Source organism: Poeciliopsis prolifica, unplaced genomic scaffold, assembly GCF_027474105.1.
Source record: "Poeciliopsis prolifica strain line A6 unplaced genomic scaffold, Auburn_PproV2 SCAFFOLD105, whole genome shotgun sequence".
In the NCBI taxonomy this organism is placed as follows: Eukaryota; Metazoa; Chordata; class Actinopteri; order Cyprinodontiformes; family Poeciliidae; genus Poeciliopsis; species Poeciliopsis prolifica.
Genome location: NW_026562480.1, coordinates 524,299 through 542,539, shown reverse-complemented (window position 1 = coordinate 542,539; position 18,241 = coordinate 524,299). Strand labels below are relative to the sequence as shown.

Genomic DNA, 18,241 nt, shown 5'->3' with positions numbered 1-18,241 from the left:
ATGTTTTCTCTAACATACTTTAGAAAATACAAAATAGTCAGAGTAACTACAGCTTTGCTATTAGAAGTTATTTGAAGAATGACTTAATTGTCTTTAGCAGTGTTAAGATTCTGAACTACTTACGACAAAACCAACAAAAATCATAATAATACACTATTAATAAAATAATAACAACAACAATAATAATAATATTAGCTATTGTTATCATTAGTTTATCTTAATAAGGCACCTGACACAAGTTCAAGTTTAACTAAAACTGACTTAAATGAGGTGATTTTGATTGTTTTATATCAAGGAGAGTTTTCAAAGCTGTCATGTCGCACTGATCAGTAAAACGACCAAAATGATTCCTGAAAACGCTGATAGTAAAATGTAGAGTTGATTTCATTCACAAAACTCAAGTTTCCAATCAGTTCTCCTTTCCATGATGAGCTTGCCACTCGCAATATGGCGGACGCGGTGACGTACCGTTTCTTCGGTGGAACGAAGCGCGTGCGGCGTCTGTCCTGCCAAGTCTGTGTACGTCGCACGTTCATAACCGTTTACGTTCACTGGGAAACATGTCGGCTCCTCAGACAACGACAAAGGTAGAAAAGCTGCATGAACTTTAAAGGCTTGTTCACGATAATAACATTTATTTCTCATGTTGTACACGAACCAACGTACAAAGCAAATAAGTCCTAACGACGTCTCTTTCTTCACTAAGCACATTTCCGCTTTCGGCTCTAATAATTGACATTTTTACAAGCAAAGAGTGCTAGCAGTGTTAGCCTCGCTTGTGATGTTTTACCTTTATGATAGTTCTGTAATTGATTATACTTATCCCTTTTTTATTTTTCGTTTGAAGCCTTAAATCTCCCGTTAGCCGCTTTCTTACGGTGTGAAATCGCCTTTCAATGCGTTTATTTTCATTTTGAAGTCAGCTTGTTGTTTCTGAGCAGACAGTGGTGCAAAAAAGGAATTTATTTTTCCACTTCAAGTGATTAAAATCTAAATAGTGATTTGCTTATTCCGGCTATTTTCAGTAGAAGTATTATGTATCTTAATTTTTACAATTAACCCCAAAATTATGGAATTATTGATACATGCAGTAGTTTGTAAATAGCTTAGAAACACGCTGGACAAATACATTTATTTCTGTTTTGCAGGCAGATTTAATTCAACTTTGTTATAATAAAATGTTCTAGTAAATTACAAATATCTAATTTATTCACGTTTTCAACCCTTTATTTCCATTAATTAGAAATATTTGATGTGTACAGTTAATAAAAACTTGACATTTAAGATTACGATATTAGTAATCGATCATTAGTTTTCAGGAATGGTCAAATAAATAATAAATAAAACATGCAATATAAGCTGGATAATATAAAGTTTTGAGCTTTAATAGCTTGAGGCAGAATGTCCTCTGCAGGGCTCAGTCGTCTGCATATTTCCAGTGAGATTCTTTCTGGAGAAAAGCATTAGCATCAGTAGAGAGACAGTTCAAGATTAAGCATTTGGCAACCTGGGTATCATGAAGAGGTTTACAAATCCGAGAACATGGTGCTATTTGTGGCAGCATCATGCTGTGGTTGAAACTGTCCAAATAGCTCTCAGTGGTCCCACCCTTTACCACTTTTTACCATAAATTTGTGACTGCTTTAAAGCAAGGTCTATACCAAAACCACTTTAAAATAAACTGTAATGATCAGATATTAAACCAGAAGCTTATTGATCTGTTCAGGAAATGATAAATTAGAGTAAATATGTGTAATTTCATTACAGCTTCTAAATAATGTGATAAACTAATGATATAAACTTTATATTCTTTTAATTTGTCATCTTCTTGTTTCCTGCCAGGAGGCCCCAGACCAAGATGACCCAGAAACACCAGCAGAGTCTGTAGCCGCTCCCAGTGAAGTTAACAAAGGTACATCTAACTCTTGGACATCAAAAACACCCTTAATCTTTTTTTAAATACATTTTTAAATAAAAATGAGCAGAAAAGTTTTGAATGTCACGAGATGTCGCAGCCCTCATCATGTCTGCTTTCATGCTAGAATCCAAAGTTCTTTCATCGCTGACGTCTAAGAAGCCGGAAAAGGGCGTCTCTGACCCTGCTGACGATGGAGAGACCTGGTCGCCTCCTCCTTCACCACCGCTGAACAAACCTGTTGCAGGTGAAACTTGCAGATAATCACTCCATCCCTCTTCATCTTAACATGGGAAAGTTATCCGAGGGTTTATGGAGCAAGGCTATTTGTAACTCCATACAGAAACCTGGTCAATTGAGTGTATCTCTGAAGAATGAAACAGTGGTGGAAAGAGAAACAGTTTCCATGTAATGTTTGAAGAATTTATTTTGTTTTATTGTTGCATTTTCCACTGACCAAGTGGGAAAACTGTATTAAAAGAAGACCTATTTTGAAAAATTTACATTTTTTATGTTTTAGTTCTTCCATTTGGGTCACAAATGTGTCTAAAAACAAACCACGCCCTACAAAAACCCAAACCTCCAGACGTTTTAGCAATATGCTAATATTTTATGTTGTCAAGAAAGCTGTTTCAAAAATCCTTCAGATTCAAAAAACAACAATCCTAACAATCCTAGTAAAGCCCAACCTGTTACCCCCAGCTGACCAATTGTGCTGGAATTCCAGCTAGTTTTACCTCTGTATGTGATGCTGGAAAAAAACAAATGTTTTGTTCTTGACTTACCATTTAGAAACCACTTGCTGCATTCTTGTCGGTTGTGGAGGAGGCTCTACTAATGCTCTTCAAAGAAGCGCAGTTGTATAATTGTACATGTGTTTGCAGCCATTTTCATTTGAAGAGTGTAAACATCCCACATATTGCATAGGCATTTTCATTGTTTATGAGTTCTTTGCTTCTTTTTTCTTTATTTGTTTTTAACTTTTATGACTTTTACAGATATTGTTTTCATGTATTTATTTGTTAGTAGGTCATGCTGCAAAGTCCATTTCCTCGATGTCTCCCTCTCCCTACACGTCCTCCCCGTTGTCTCCTGGCCGAGCCAAGATGAGCGTCTCCGGGCCGTCCACCAGTAAAGCCAATTTCCCTCCAGCTCCTTCCGCCTCCTCTTCCCCGTCTCCTTCTGCTCCCTCCACTCCCTCCGCCTCTCCAGGCCCACACAAGATCCACCGGGCCCGGAAGACCATGAACCGTCCCCCGCCGGCCCAGGTGAGAGCGAGTTGGATTGCGTGGAAGTAACTGAATATTTTCAGGGGTTTCTGTATGATGTGAATGTTTCTGGTGAGCAGGTGAGTCATGTTGATGCTCTGGCTGCGACCGCGACGCCGGCAGGATCCGACTCTGAAACCGGTTAGTGGCTTCAAATCCCTCAGCGGTGAAACCAGGACATTTATACACGTTTCTGCTTCAGTCAGGTTTTCCTTTCATATTTATGCTGATTTTAATGATCTGTAGTTTATTAAATAGGTTTGGATTTTAAGGTTAAAATAAATAGTTTACAGTCCGTCCGTCCATCCATCCATCCATCCATCCATCCATCCATCCATCCATCCATCCATCCATCCATCCATCCATCCATCCATCCATCCATCCATTCATTCATCATTCATTCATCCATCCCATCCATCCATCCATCCATCCATCCATTCATCATTCATTCATTCATTCATCCATTCATTCATTCATTCATTCATTCATTCATTCATTCATTCATTCTCAGATGATTAAAAGTTTTGTTGAATTAAAACCCCTTGTGTTACATTGACCTTTGACCCCAAAGCCATTTTTCTGTGAAACTGAAACTGAAGCTGCTCGTGTTGCTTTGTTTTGTTTCCAAAAGCTGCAAAAAAGAGGAAGCTGTCCGAGAGCGCACCGGGGAAATGTGAAAAAATGTCAAACCAGATTCAAGCTGAGGTGAGTCGATCATTTCTGTTTTTCTGGTTGTTAAACGTTTGGCTCGATTTCTCCTGTGCCGTTCATTTAGCCTCTTTTGTGTTTCTGTTAGGGCGAGAAGCTGTTTCATAAAAAGGCGGAGTCTGTTACAGATCAAGCTTCAGCGAAGAGCAAGAGCTCTTTGGGGAAGTCTGTTGATGAAGGAAACCATTTATCTGCTCTAGATACAGAAAAGGTGTCTTGCTTAATGACATTACTGGTGATTTTATTGGTTCATGTGTGGAAGAAATGAAATCATAATTTGGCTGTTTGTGGTTTTCAGTTGGAAAATGGAGGTGAAGAGAAGCAGCCAATCACCAACACGGAAGATCAGGTGATTGTTTCTGCCGCTACAGATCCGTAAATACGGGTTTGGAAAAAATTAAGAGACCACTTCAAATGATCAGTTTCTCTGATATAATTTTCAATTTATTTGAGTAAATTGAACATTGTTCTTTTATTCTATGAACTATTGACAACATGTTTCTGACATTCCAAGCAAAAATTTGTGTTTATTTGCAGAAAACGAGAGAAGATCAAAATAATGAAAAAGATGCACGGCTTTCAGAGCTCAAATAATACAAAGGATACAAGTTCATATTCATTGAGAAACAACAATACCAATGCTTTAACTCAAAAAGAGTTCAGAAATTAATATTTGGTGGAATAACTTGGAGGTTTTCAATGGAGTTCAGTGCAGTTTTTCCAGACTTGTATGTTCCTGTTTAGTTGTAGCACCAATAATTTTCCACTTTGTCTTTTTAGACTTTACAACTTTCAAGGTTTATCTCAGAAAACTTGCTGAGCCTGGAGCTGGGGGCGCAGGGCAGTCATTCATCCAGCGCTCCGTCGTGTTTTAGAGTTAAAAAATGTTTAAAATCGACAGGAAATTTGAAAATATCACTTAATAATTGTGTTCTTGAAAGATTGGAAGATTAGTAACTGAACACCAACTATAAAGTCTTAAAAAAAAGCAAACATTTAAAAAAGAAAGTTAAATAAGCAATGTTTAGCCTGGGGGGGGCACAAATAAAGCCTGGTGGCCCACCAGGCTTATATTCACTCGGGGAAACTGTGACACCAGTGCAGCTTTGTCAGGGTCGATTAATTTTTTCCTCTTTCCTCATATCCACAAATTTAAAAGTATAAAAGCAGCTTGAACTTCCCATCCAAACACGTCAAATATTTAACTTTCCTTTTCTGACCTGCAGAGTTTGGAGTGTGAGAGAAATTCTCCGCAGTCGGATCAGGACAAAGACACTATCACCATTGAATTGGGGGAAACAGAAGAGGGTGCGTTTAAAGAGCTCAGTTTTCCAAAAATCTGTGAACAATTATTCACCGTTTTTGACTTTTTACCGTATTGTTTCTAGAACAGCGCTGCTCATGGTGGCAGCAAGTTGGAGGATCTGCATTACATTGGTTCTGATTCTAATCTTTTTCTACGATTTTCATTGTGTTTTGTTGAGACATTTCATGTTTGGAAAATTATTCCCTCTGGTTTTGGCTTCTGTGCAACCAGAGGGATTTTTGCTCTTATGGTCCGTTCATACCAAACGCGTTTTGTGCCTCTGGTTTACATTCAGAGTCGATGTGGAGGCGCACCGAGGGCCCATTGCGGCGCGTTTGGAGCATCAGACGCGCCTCCACATTGAATGTAAACCAGACCCACGTAACGGGTTTGGTGTGAGCGCACCATTAAGATTTACTTTTGGATAGTTGTTATGACACGTAACTGTGGCAACAAAGTGTTGTTTCCACACCGAGGAGCAGCCGATTACCGTCGCAAAAGCTAAAATAATACCTGAACTATCGTCCAGTTTTCTAACCAGAGACTCAAAGAGGTGCGGCAAAAGCAAATGATATTGATTAGCAGTCCTTGTCAACAGCTGATGATGTCGTCTAGGTTAGCGTGTCATGAGATTGTCACACAGCAACAGTCTTCAGTCAGAGACTTTTTCAGATTTGCTGTGATACTGACTGCTACTGGAGATCCAAAGCATCACCAGCCACTTCGACTCTTTTCAGAAACTTGAATGACACGAGTCATGACAGCTTTTAATTTGTATTATTGTTTTGAATTGAATTCTTTTACACTAGCAGACACATTTAAACATCATAACAAAGCTTTTCCCCTTAATAGTTATTTGAATAAATCATACTTTTTATTTTCTCTATATTCTGTGAAACAGATGATTTTTGATCGTCACTTGTATATATTTATTTTGTTTTTCAGCAGAAAGGTCTGGAGAATACACAGAGGTTCCTTTGGGTGATTTGGACATCGCTGCTGCTGACAGTCTGACTCTTTCCCCTCCTGCTGGTCGGTTTATAAATGTTACTGTCTCTTTAAATTGTGAACCAGATGAAAGCACTCTTATGTAAACAGTCAAATTAGCTGGAAAAACATTTTCTTATGTGATCAGCTGATAGATTCATTCAAATGTGCTCGTTTTCAGTCAGTGTTTATAAAGGAAATAACAGAAGGGACCCACTTTTAGACTCTTTTAGATGTGAAATTATTCAGTCTGATTAGTAAAAATGTTATTTAATCTTCACAATCAAGATTCTTTAATTTTTCTGTTCAAATATTTGGTAAAAAGTAGCTTATTAATCATATAAATTGAATACAAAATGACAAGATTAAATGTTTTTTTCTTGCTATAAATAGTGCAGAATGTATTTCAAGTCTTTATTTTTTGTTGCTTTTGGTAAAATGTGAACTGTCTCTGCAGATGGAAGCGAAGCAGGCGACATGGAGCGGCTGGAGGAGCTTCCTTTGTGCAGCTGCAGAATGGAGGCTCCTCGAGTCGACAGCACCAACCAGCGGGTCAGCAGACAGTGCATGGCGACGGAAAGCCTCAACGGAGAGGTTGGTCCAGCTAATGCCTGGCAGGAACACAGATATGCATCCTCAACCGGTTTACTATTTACTCTAGCAGCGCTCGGTGAAAAGGACTAGACTGAAAAGAGGCAAACTAGGAGCCATTGTCCAAAAATAAACAAGAAGGAACCAAATAAAGGCAAATAATCAGAAGGAACTGAAACATAAGGATGCAAATGTAAAGAAATTCAGCAGGAAGGACAATCGAGATTTTTCTGTTTTTTAGACAAAGCGGGCATGTTATGGAAAAAATCTGTTTTTGCATGTTCATGTGTTTCCCTTTGAGTTTCTTCTTCTAATTTGCAGTACGTTCATGTTTTTTGGTGTCTATAAAATGAGCCAATGTTGAGTCATAATCGGCGCCGTTACTTAGCAAGCCCAGCGAAACCCAGCCTGTCACCTAGCAACCCTAGCTGACCTCCAGCACTTTCGATCAGGTGGTTTTACTGCTGTACAATGGCTGCTGGAAAAGGCAGTCTTAAATTCAGTCTGCCGGCTCCTCTGTCGCTGGGTTTCAGCTCCGGGCTTGCACCAACTGGACCATGAAAACGGAGACGATGCGGCCGTCCAGTCGGATTCCCCTCATGGTTCTGTGTGACGTTCATCGCTCACACATGGTGAAACACCACTGTTGTCCTGGCTGTGGATACTTCTGCATAGCAGTAAGTAAAATTAGGATTCGTTCCTCTTCCGTGTTTTTCGTCGCATCTTTTTGCGTTTCAATCTGATTTGTTTCAAATTTCCCCTCCTCTTTCAGGGAACTTTCCTGGAATGCTGCCCGGACCAGCGGATCGCTCATCGCTTCCACCGCGGCTGTGTGACCGTGCTGAGCGGCGGCCGCAGCAAGGCCAACGGCGGAGGGATGCTTTTCTGTCCACACTGTGGAGAAGATGCCTCAGAGGCCCAGGAGATCATCATCCCCTCCTCGGCATCAACCTCTGCAACCACAGTGGTCACCATGTCGGCCTCCTCCACAACCACGCCCTCCCTGCCCCCATCAGCCCCGACGGCGCCCTCTCTCACTGCCTCCACAGGAGGGATGAAGGACGGGAAGATGCCTGAAAGGCCTGTCAGGTAGGATATTTTACTGAAATATTTTCCAAATAGGATCTTTACCTAGTTGTTGTGAAGATATGATATAAGACAGATAATCTGTGAAAGCTGGTTCACCACAAAATAGCTTGACACAGATGTTAAGACTAGTTATCGTAGACACAAATGATGGTGCGTCAACAGTTTTTCTGTAACGGTAAGTTGGTTCTCCACCTTTATCCCATTGAGCAGCGTTTACATGAGGTGATTGACAGCGCAAGGACCTGGCTCTGATTGGTTGTTTTTGACTGAACATTTCTTCAGATGGCAGTAGCAGCTCAGGGAGCTTGATTTATTAGATTTTTTTACACGTATTATCTGTCTCACATTACATTGTGAGGACATGATAACAGTTTTAACAAATATGTAAAAAATATATTTGCCCAGTTTGTTGGACGATGTTGGATTTCTTCTGACTGACCTACATGATGCTACGTGCTTTATGAGTGAAAAAGCTTAGCACTACCGTCTGAAATATGCAATTCTCTTTTGTACATTTCTGTACCGACACTGGTCTTAAATTTCCTACGTATAACATCTTGAAGTCTCATATTTGAGTTGGTGAAACCTGCAGAGTCCCTGTTTTTCTTAGCGCTCGAATGCGAAGCCACGGCCTGGTGGCTCCCACAGTGGAGCAGCTGCCTCCTCAGCCCGTCCCCTCGGCTACGACTGTGGCTGCTGTTCCTCCAGCGGAGGAGGGAGTGGACAGCGTGGGTCCGTCTCTCTGCATGCCGAATGGGAAGTCAGTCAGCCCAAGTGCACTACCACCTGGACCCAGCAGGGCGGCGCTGCAGAAAGCAATTCTCACACAGGAAACGGAAAGGTTTGAGACTGCATGGATTTAGATTTTAGTAAATGAATAAAATAAATTATATATTTATATGTAGACATTATTGTGAGACTAAAGTCATAAAATTATTAGAATACAGTGATAATAGAAAATAATAAAATGGAATAAACTTTATTGATTATATTTTATAATTATGGCATTCTAATAATTTTATAACTTTATTCCCATAATAATAATCCAATATTTTATATTTACATGTAACATTTACATATGTTTACATTGTGTGTGTAATACGCAAACAATATATGCAGATATGTACATATATAGTATAATTTATTACATGTTTTTGTACCTTTATTTATACACATAGTCTCATTGAGATTATAGATCAAATTTGCAAGACAGAAAAGTAAAACATGTATTATCAGAATTTAATTGTTTAGTATTTTATTATTTATTAGTATAATGGCCCTAATGTTCTGTACTTTTACAAACACTGAGAGTCAATTTTTGGATTATCAATTTGAAATTGTGCAGAATTCAAAGGTTTTTACCTTTCAACTACCAAATATTCTTTGCTAAAATCTGTTTAATTGGGGAAAGTTGTTTTCTGCTCACATAATGATTATTTCACATAAACATATCTTGCAGTAGAACAGTGGTGCCCAAAGTCGGTCCTTGAGGCCCGGCATCCCGCATGTTTTAGTTCTCTTTCTGGTTTAACGCGCCCGGATCCAATGATGGCTCATTTGAAGCCTAAGAAGAACGCTGACTTCCTGAAAAGGCTGTTGCTACCACAAGGGAGAGAATAAAACATGCAGGATGCCGTCCTGGAGGACCGACCTTGGACACCCCTGCAGTGGAGGTACGTAAAAGTTGTTGTCATCCAGAAAAAAAAGAAGAAAGCAAATTTGACTATTTTTGATCAAAAGTTATTGTTTCTGTACCAGGAGGAAGAAACTGAGGTTCCACCCGCGGCAGCTGTATCCTGCTGCAAAGCAAGGCGAGGTCCAGCGAGTGCTGCTGATGCTAAGTGAGTGGCATACCATAATAAGCACTGTTCAAGAAAAAACAACATATAGCTCATGTATCCGAAAGGGACATCTGTTTCCAGCCGTTAAAACGGTTTGGACCGTTGTTAAACATGTTTTTCCGAGCCGTCTTTAAACGCATCATTATTGTAAAGATGGAGACATTTTGCTGAGTAGTTCTGCATGGTGTGTCAGAAACATCACACAGTTTTTCCCAAACAAACGTTGTAAGTTAAGTAATGATGTTTATGCTAAATTGCTAAATGATGCCAATATGTCATGTTAAGCTAGTTAGCAATAATGCTAATGTTGTCAGATTCATTGCTAGCTAGACAATGAATCTGACAATCTGATAATCCGAATCTGCTGTAATTTATGTACAGAAGTTGTGCTCACTGTTGCTTTCTACGTATTTAAAAATCATCTTTATTGCCACAATAGAAAGAGCAAAAGGTCAGGGAGGAGACATTAGCCCAGAGACCAGCAGCAGGGACGTTGATGCAGGTAAGGAGAGATTATTGCATCTGCTGCAGGGAGAAGCCAGGCAGGTATCAGGAAAAGTTTATGTCTTTGGTCTGCTGTTCTTCAACCCATCAGAGAGGCTCTTTAAAGCTGCAGTTTGTAACTTTTATAAAAATATGTCTTTTAGAGATTTTTTTAAAACTGTCGCTGTGTTGCGACAGATAAATATGACAGAGATAATCTGTGAAACGATCGATCGCCTCCACCTCCTCCCTGAGCTGCTATTGCTATCTGACAAAATGCATCACTCCTGAAAACAACCAGGGACAGGAGGAGGGTCTTAGTGCTGTCAGTCAACCTCATATACTCGCTGCTAAATGTGCTAATGGCAGAGAAACAACTCGCCGTGACTGGAAAACCCTCCTTCTGGCTCTGATTGGTTGTTTCTGGTGCATTTCTGCAGAAGGCAATAGAAGCTCAAGTAGTAAGTTGAGATCAATTTTGTAAAAAAATTATAGTTTCAACAAATATGCCAAAAAATTTATATAAAGTATACCTACTGCAGCTTTAACGGCAAAAAGGAAGTGAAGTTAATTTCTGTTTCTCTCTTCCAGTGGAGGGAATCGATCCAACGTACCAGCCTGAGTCTCAGAACCGACGTTCAGCTCTTCACGCTGCAGCCCAGAGAGGCCTGCTGGAGGTCTGCTACATGCTGATACAGGTGCGTAAACACGGCAGCCTGCTAGTCATCCACAGGTTTTAGCTAACCTCCTGCTGCGGTTTTAATGGCGCCAGGCTGGAGCTCAGGTTGATGCCAAAGACAAAGACCTGAGGACTCCTCTGCTGGAAGCTGTAATCAATAATCACGTTGATGTGGCTCGTTACCTGATCCAGAACGGCGCCTGCGTTTATCACATTGTGAGTGTCCGTGCTCACATTTCACATTTATACTGGATTGTTGTTGTTGTTGTGGTTTCAGCCACTTTGTTTGTGTTTCTTTACCAGGAGGAGGACGGATACACTGGCCTCCACCACGCAGCCAAGCTGGGGAACCTGGAAATCGTCAATATGCTTCTGGAGACCGGCCAGGTGGATGTCAATGCTCAGGTGGGAGCAGAACTACCATCATCAACCTCAGTCATAAAATGTTTTTATTTATAGTGGATATTTAAAAAAAAAAGATTATTAAAGCACCTTTCACACTCATTTGCAATTATTATTCACATTAGTGTATCAAATCCAACTTTTAAAGGAGCAGTGCTTTGCAAAATTGACATTTTAATCTTTACATCATGTTAAAATGTGTTGCTTTGATTCTTTCATGCATGTTTGAGAAATCCTTCAATCTTCATGTCAACCACTCAGCTGTGGAAAACACCTGGGTGGACATAGCCCCGCCTTCAATGTGCTGCTCCTCCTTCATGCAGCTCCTTCAGACTAGCCAGCAGCAATTAGCAAACACTTGGTGGAACTGCGTTGAGCTCTTTATCTGAGCTACTTCTCAGTGAAATGCTGGTAAAAATGCTGTCAAAGGGTCAATAGAGGAGCCATGTTGTGATGAAGGTGGAGTTTTTAAATTACAAAGTCAGATTTCTTTAAGTCATATTTGATAAATATAGCATTTTTATTACAACTGAAGTCAACTTAGTGCCTGGGAAATACATAATACTGCCCTTTAACTTTTATTTCTTCATTAATAAATGTTAAAGTACCATTAATCCAACAGATTAATATCTAATATTTCAGTAATTTGATGTAAAAGCAATCCTAAGCATAAACAGGTTTGGTTCTCCAATTTCAGGACAACGGTGGTTGGACACCCATCATCTGGGCTGCGGAGCACAAACACGTTCAAGTGATCAAATCGCTGCTGAACAGAGGAGCCGACGTCTCCATTAAAGACAAGGTGAGTGTTTCAAAAAAAAAAAATTATGGTTTTAAATGAGAAACTGAAAATGTGAGATCATCAGCTGGTGTTTAAGGGCAACATAAAATGGATTATCTGCTGAATTTTCATGATTTCTTTGGCACTTTAGTTTAAAACAGTGTTACTAACTCAGAATTACTTGCTTCCCAAACATTTTCCATTATTTGGGATATTTTAGTTTGTTTGTGACAGTTAAAAACAATAAGTCTCCACCTGCATCAACCACCTGTGTTTGTAGTTCAGGGGCCACTCAGATTCAGTCCACGGGCCACATATGGCCCCCAGGCCACGCTTTGGACACCACCCTGGCTTAAAACCAGCCTTGGCATTTATTCCCTTCCTTTAACCGGACTACTGCTAAGCAAAAAGTGATTTACACTCAATTCAATTCCTCATATTTAACTTCATTAATGAACAAATTTTCCTGCTCCAAAGGTTTTGTAATCTTTGTATTCGTAACCTTTAACCCTTTCATGCATCACGGTCACCACGGTAAAAGTCATTTTCTTGTGGATTTGTATGCTATAAATGCCCACAGCCCACTGAAGTGGACACAATACACTGCCAACTACTGGCCAACCACTGCAACTGCAAGAAGATTTTGTTAAATCCAATATGGCGGACAGATGAAAAATCCTGTCGACCAACTCAGGAAAACTCAGTCCCTCCTTCTATTATAGGCGACTGTAGCAGGTAAAAGAAATGAAAAATGTTGTAAATACTACTGATTTATTTTTCAAATAACAACAGAAATATCCTAGAATTTTTTTTTAAAGAAATTTTTTTCTCATTTTTTATGCCTTAAGAAATTTTAAAGCACTTTAGAAAAAATTCCTGACATGAACAATGACGGTTCACACCTGAAAGGGTTAAGTTCCCAACACTGGGAGGTTTGGCTCCTGGATATCAGTGATTAAGTTCTTCACTGCGCTGCAGGAGCTGAACGTCTGTCTCCACTGGGCGGCGTACGCTGGAAACATCGACATCGCAGAGCTGGTGTTGAACTCCGGCTGCTCCCTCTCCTCGGTTAACATGCATGGAGACACTCCGCTCCACATCGCCGCCAGAGAGGGATACCTGGAGTGTGTGACGTGAGTTCACAGCATCTAGTGCAACCAGCGATTATTCTGGCCATTAACTGCCACATACTGCAGATTTGTCATTTAAATACTTAAGATTATTTTATGCAACATTAGAAGTACATTACTTTTGTTGTTGTTTATAATTAAATTCCTTTTTTTAAATAAGAAAATAAACATTTTATTCCTTTAGTGATCATTTGCAGGTTACATCTGCAGCTAAAAATAACTTTTTGCTTTTTGTAAATATTGACTCCAAAAGAAATAATCTCAGACGTGAAAACGATTAACAATTAATCAATTTCTAAATTAGTTGTGGATTACCTCAATAATCGATTTATCGCGATTAATCGTTTCAGCCTCGTACTTTAAACTTGAGCTTTTCTTTCTTTCTGCAGGTTGTTTTTGTCGAGAGGAGCGGACATCGACATTATGAACAGGGAGGGCGACACGCCGCTCAGCCTCGCCCGGCCCGACACGCCCGTCTGGGTTTCGCTACAGATCAACAGGAAGCTGCGCAGAGGAATCGCCAACCGGCTGATCCGGACAGAGCGAATCATCTGCAGGTTTGTTTCCTCCCAGCGTCACAGAGTTTTCTGCTCTTCGCTCGTTGAACGACACGGTAACTTGTTGTCGGTCGCAGCGACGTGGCGCAGGGCTACGAAAACATACCGATCCCCTGCGTGAACGCCGTGGACGACGAAGGATGTCCGTCGGATTATAAATACGTTTCCGAAAACTGCGAGACGTCAGCAATGAACATAGATCGAAACATCACACACTTACAGGTGATCTCATTTTATTTTATGTTCATGTTGTATAAAAAACTTGCATTTTTTTGGTTTTGCTTTGATAAATACAAAGTTTCCTTTTACTTTTGTAGCACTGCAGCTGCACTGACGACTGCTCTTCCAGTAACTGCCTCTGCGGGCAGCTGAGCATCCGCTGCTGGTATGACAAGGTAAACACCTGCTGTAGCATCTCAAGGGTTACTCTTTATTATTGAAACTAAAAAGCAAAATTATGCTGCTGTCTGGACTTTTTTAAGCTGGTTTTGGTATCTTCTCTCATCTTACTTTCTGTTTTTAATGCAGTATTAATTCTTTTACGGCAAATTAAATGTGAAACTTTATCTGATTGAATTATTTCCTGTTTTTGTCTCACTTCTGTTTGCAGGATCAACGGCTGCTTCAGGAATTCAACAAAATCGAACCTCCTCTCATTTTCGAATGCAACATGGCGTGTTCGTGTTATCGAACGTGCAAAAACAGAGTCGTCCAAGCAGGCATAAAGTAACTACCACAGATTAGAGATCACAGATTATTAATCTACAGGGCTTCTGTCAAGCAGATTATATATGTTGACTGTTTTCAGGAGTGAAAGGATCCCGCAGGGTCACAGGAAAACTAGAAAAAGAAAACATTTGAAGTATTTTACAAATCTGGAAAACTGAAAACTCAGATTTATTTATGTCCGAAATGAGTAGGAAATTATCTTTTTTATTCTCTTTTCTTTTCTTCCTTCTTTCTTTGATTCTTTTTCCGTTCTTTTCTTTGTTTTACGCTCCCAATCTTCAACAGTTTTTATTCTCTCATTGATGTTCTCTATTTCTTTCTTTCTTTTTTCTTTGAATCTTTCATTATTTGTTCTTTTTGTCTTTGCTTGTTTCATTTTTGCTTCATTTTTCTGTTTTTTGGGGGGTTTTTTAGCTTTTTTCTTCTTTGCTTCTTTCTTCTTCTGTTCCTTTCTTTTTTTTTGTTTAATTTTTTCTACAGTGACATTTTTTATGGATTGATCCATCTGTCCATTGATTCATCCATCCATTCATCTGTTCATTCATCCAATTTGTCTTCACAGATTCAGTTTTTTAACTCCTTACAGATAAACATTAACGTCTAAATCAGAAAAGAAATTTAGACTTGGAAAATGTGCAGAAGAGTCAAAAGGAGACAGACAACCTCTCTGTTGACCTCTGACCTCTCTGATCTTTTGCCTCTCAGAGTTCGCCTGCAGCTGTACAGGACGGAGAAGATGGGATGGGGCGTTCGAGCCATGCAGGACATTCCTCAGGGCAGCTTCATCTGCGAGTACGAGAAGCGTTTGCGACTCGCCTGCCTTCCTGCTCTGCAGAACTTAACTAAACGTTTTTCCTCTTCAAACTCAGATACGTTGGAGAGCTGATCTCTGACGCCGAGGCTGATGTTCGAGAAGACGACTCCTACTTGTTTGACCTTGACAACAAGGTAAACCATCAGTTATTTTTTATGAAAATAAAACAAGCCTGACCCTTTATATTTTGAGTTGACCTGAATTCTTCAAAGTGCAAATAAATGGAAACAAAAGGAAACTCAAGAAGTGCATTCATTGAAAAAAAAATCTAAAAATTTCATCTTTACAAACCAGAAATTCAGTTAATTGATTTAATGAAGTTCTATAATCTCAAGAGATTTGCTTGTTTTTTCCTCTGAAGGACGGGGAGGTGTACTGCATAGACGCACGTTACTACGGCAACATCAGCCGCTTCATCAACCACCTGTGTGACCCAAACCTCATCCCGGTGCGTGTCTTCATGCTGCATCAGGACCTGCGCTTCCCTCGCATCGCCTTCTTCAGCTCCAGAGACATCCTGAGTGGACAAGAGCTGGGGTGAGAAACGATTTACGGCGTTTTCACTCAAACAACAACATACCAGGGCCGTTTAGACCGTAGAAAAAGTCATCTCAATAATAATTTGAGTTTTTCTAGTAAATTTTACACTTATAAAATATTGCAGGATTTTTCTGAGATTACTGTCAAAATTATTTGGATTTTCAACTACTGAAAATAATAAATATCCACGTTTCTTTCTTAAAAAAACATTTTCCTGCTGATTTTCAACTTTTCAAACTCACAAATTTCCAAATTTTTCCGAGAATATTTCTAATTGCAAAATTTCAGATTTGTTCAGCAAATTTTTGACTTTTCAAACTCAAGAATTTCCATGTTTTTCCTCAAACATTTCTGATTAATTTCAAAATGTTCCCTTTTATTCTTTTATCATTTCCACCTTTGAAACTCAGAAATTTGCAATTTTTTCTAAAAACAATTGTGAAATTCATCTCAAAATTTGTTTTTCCGTGCACATTTTAAATGTTCCAAACTCAGAAATTTTAACTTTTTTTTTTTATCAAAAATTTCTGAGATGAATCTAAAAATTTCTGAGTCTTTTCTAGCAAATTTTTGACTCTTCAAACTCAGAAATTTTCACGTTTTATTTCCTTGAAAATGTCTCAGACTAATCTCAAACTTTCCTTTTCTATTCATTTTCTTTCTTGTTGTTTGGTAGGAATGTAATCCATTTTTAAATTTCTCCACAATGTCCTGAACACGCCGTCGTAAATAAGTGACATTTGTCTTCAGGTTTGACTACGGCGACCGCTTTTGGGACATTAAGAGCAAGTACTTCACCTGTCAGTGTGGGTCGGAGAAGTGTAAGCACTCTGCTGAGGCCATCGCTCTGGAGCAGAGCAGGCTGGCCCGGATGGACGCCTGCTCAGAATCGGGAGCCGACTGCGGGATGGCCTTGATGGGAAACTCTTAAAACACTTAAAGCACAGGGCCTTTGGATCAAACCCTGCTACGTTTACATGTGCTCACAGTCGACTGTAGAAGTGGGGCATTGGTGGTTTTGAGGTGCTGTCATGTTTTACATTTTCCTAAAGCTGTCACTTTATCACGTTCACTATTGCAGAAATTATAACCTTTACATTTTAAAGGAGCAGACTTTAAGCGGTTTTACAAAATCTACAGATCTCTTGATAGTTGTGTTTGTAGTCATGTTGGTGTTGCAGAAAAATGTACCAGAAACAATCGTTTGTGCTGGAGGCCTTCATTACCCGCTCATTTATATGTTAAAGTCTTTTATATCCACACACTTCCTGTTGTGCCAACCAACTCAAGGCTTTGTGGCAAAAACATGAACATCAACCGAAGGCCTTTCTGGACTCATAATGGAACTTATTGTGTCCATTTGTGGATGGATGCTTGTGGTAGTTTAATTGTCTGTATTATTTTTTATACATGTCGTTTCTTCTGTCACTTGTAGTGAAATAAAACAGAAAAGAGTTTAATTTTGTCATTTCGTTATTGTATATATTTATACTGTCAGCAGGGGGCGCTAGTGTAACCTCTTTAATCATATGTTACACTAGAATGATCTTTTGATAGGCTCGGTAGGGTTAGAGATGTGTTAATTGGAAAGATGTCTCACTCTGAGTCATTATCATTATTGCGGCTTTTCATACACATTTTAAACAAAGTCGGATCAGATACATGAGGGTGTCCAAAGTGTGGCCCCGGGGCCAATTGGGACCAAGAAATGACTTTGGTCGCACTCCCTATCACAAATCAAGAAGAATAAAAATTTGACTATTAAAATAGAAAACAAATGTTTGTTTTTAATTTAATAAAAGTAACAGTTCTAAGAGGTTTTCATATTTATGGATATAAATTTTTATTAAAAAAAAGTTTATTACTGTTGACACGCTACTATGGAATAGGATTAGTGCCAAAATTCTGGCTTTTATTTGAGAAGTTTTAGCAGAATTCAAACATATTTTCTCAGAATTTTGATTTTAATCACAAAATTCAATTAATTTTTTCAGAGTTATAAGATTAAAATCATAATTTATTTTCATTTTTTCACCCCCAATATTCAAGTCAGATTAAGAAATCAGTTCATGACCAATAATATAGCTTCTCTGCTTATGTTCAGTCTCAACCTCAAAACAACATTTTACGATTCTAAGATTGAAATCATATTTTTCTTTTTCAATTAAAACTATTTATTATTGAATTTTACATGCGTTGTTTACTGTTTTCTTGTCTTCACTTTCCTCTATAAGCAACAGTAAAACTCCATTGAGAAATCAGTTCATAGTCAATAATGGCTCTTCTCTGATCCATATTCAGTTTCCATGGTAACAGCGTTTAATTAGCCTCCAAATACAACTTTATAACTTTAACAGCACAAACACTGTCACTAAATTCACTCTGTTAATTAAATTAAACAGAAGAGGACACGACAAATCT

General features: G+C 39.0%; 1 protein-coding gene across 6 annotated transcripts; it reads left to right on the top strand.

The window, feature by feature from the left end:
- The first annotated feature begins 520 nt into the window (after positions 1 to 520).
- ehmt2 (euchromatic histone-lysine N-methyltransferase 2) lies at positions 521 to 17,280 on the top strand. 6 transcript variants are annotated; one of them, XM_055023695.1, is made up of 29 exons: positions 521 to 587; positions 1,843 to 1,912; positions 2,043 to 2,162; positions 2,945 to 3,183; positions 3,264 to 3,324; positions 3,815 to 3,888; positions 3,980 to 4,102; positions 4,190 to 4,240; positions 5,118 to 5,199; positions 6,143 to 6,229; positions 6,642 to 6,778; positions 7,309 to 7,452; positions 7,548 to 7,864; positions 8,475 to 8,705; positions 9,623 to 9,705; positions 10,145 to 10,207; positions 10,780 to 10,886; positions 10,961 to 11,083; positions 11,171 to 11,272; positions 11,967 to 12,071; positions 13,029 to 13,183; positions 13,570 to 13,737; positions 13,815 to 13,959; positions 14,055 to 14,132; positions 14,348 to 14,463; positions 15,172 to 15,258; positions 15,336 to 15,414; positions 15,642 to 15,817; positions 16,571 to 17,280. In XM_055023695.1, the coding sequence occupies exons 1-29, from the start codon at positions 561 to 563 to the stop codon at positions 16,749 to 16,751; spliced, it is 3,531 nt and encodes a 1,176-aa protein (XP_054879670.1). In that variant the 5' UTR covers positions 521 to 560; the 3' UTR covers positions 16,752 to 17,280. The 6 variants fall into 6 exon arrangements, with proteins under 6 accessions (XP_054879670.1, XP_054879671.1, XP_054879668.1 ...); XM_055023696.1 differs by having other exon boundaries at positions 2,942 to 3,183; positions 6,146 to 6,229; XM_055023693.1 differs by having other exon boundaries at positions 2,942 to 3,183.
- The last annotated feature ends 961 nt before the right edge of the window (positions 17,281 to 18,241 follow it).

Coding starts and splice junctions, on each gene's coding strand:
- ehmt2 (XM_055023693.1), top strand. CDS start 561: ATGTCGGCTCCTCAGACAACGACAAAG. Junction 4,103..4,189: donor CTGCTCTAGATACAGAAAAG/GTGTCTTGCTTA, acceptor TGTGGTTTTCAG/TTGGAAAATGGAGGTGAAGA. Junction 10,208..10,779: donor CAGCAGGGACGTTGATGCAG/GTAAGGAGAGAT, acceptor TCTCTCTTCCAG/TGGAGGGAATCGATCCAACG.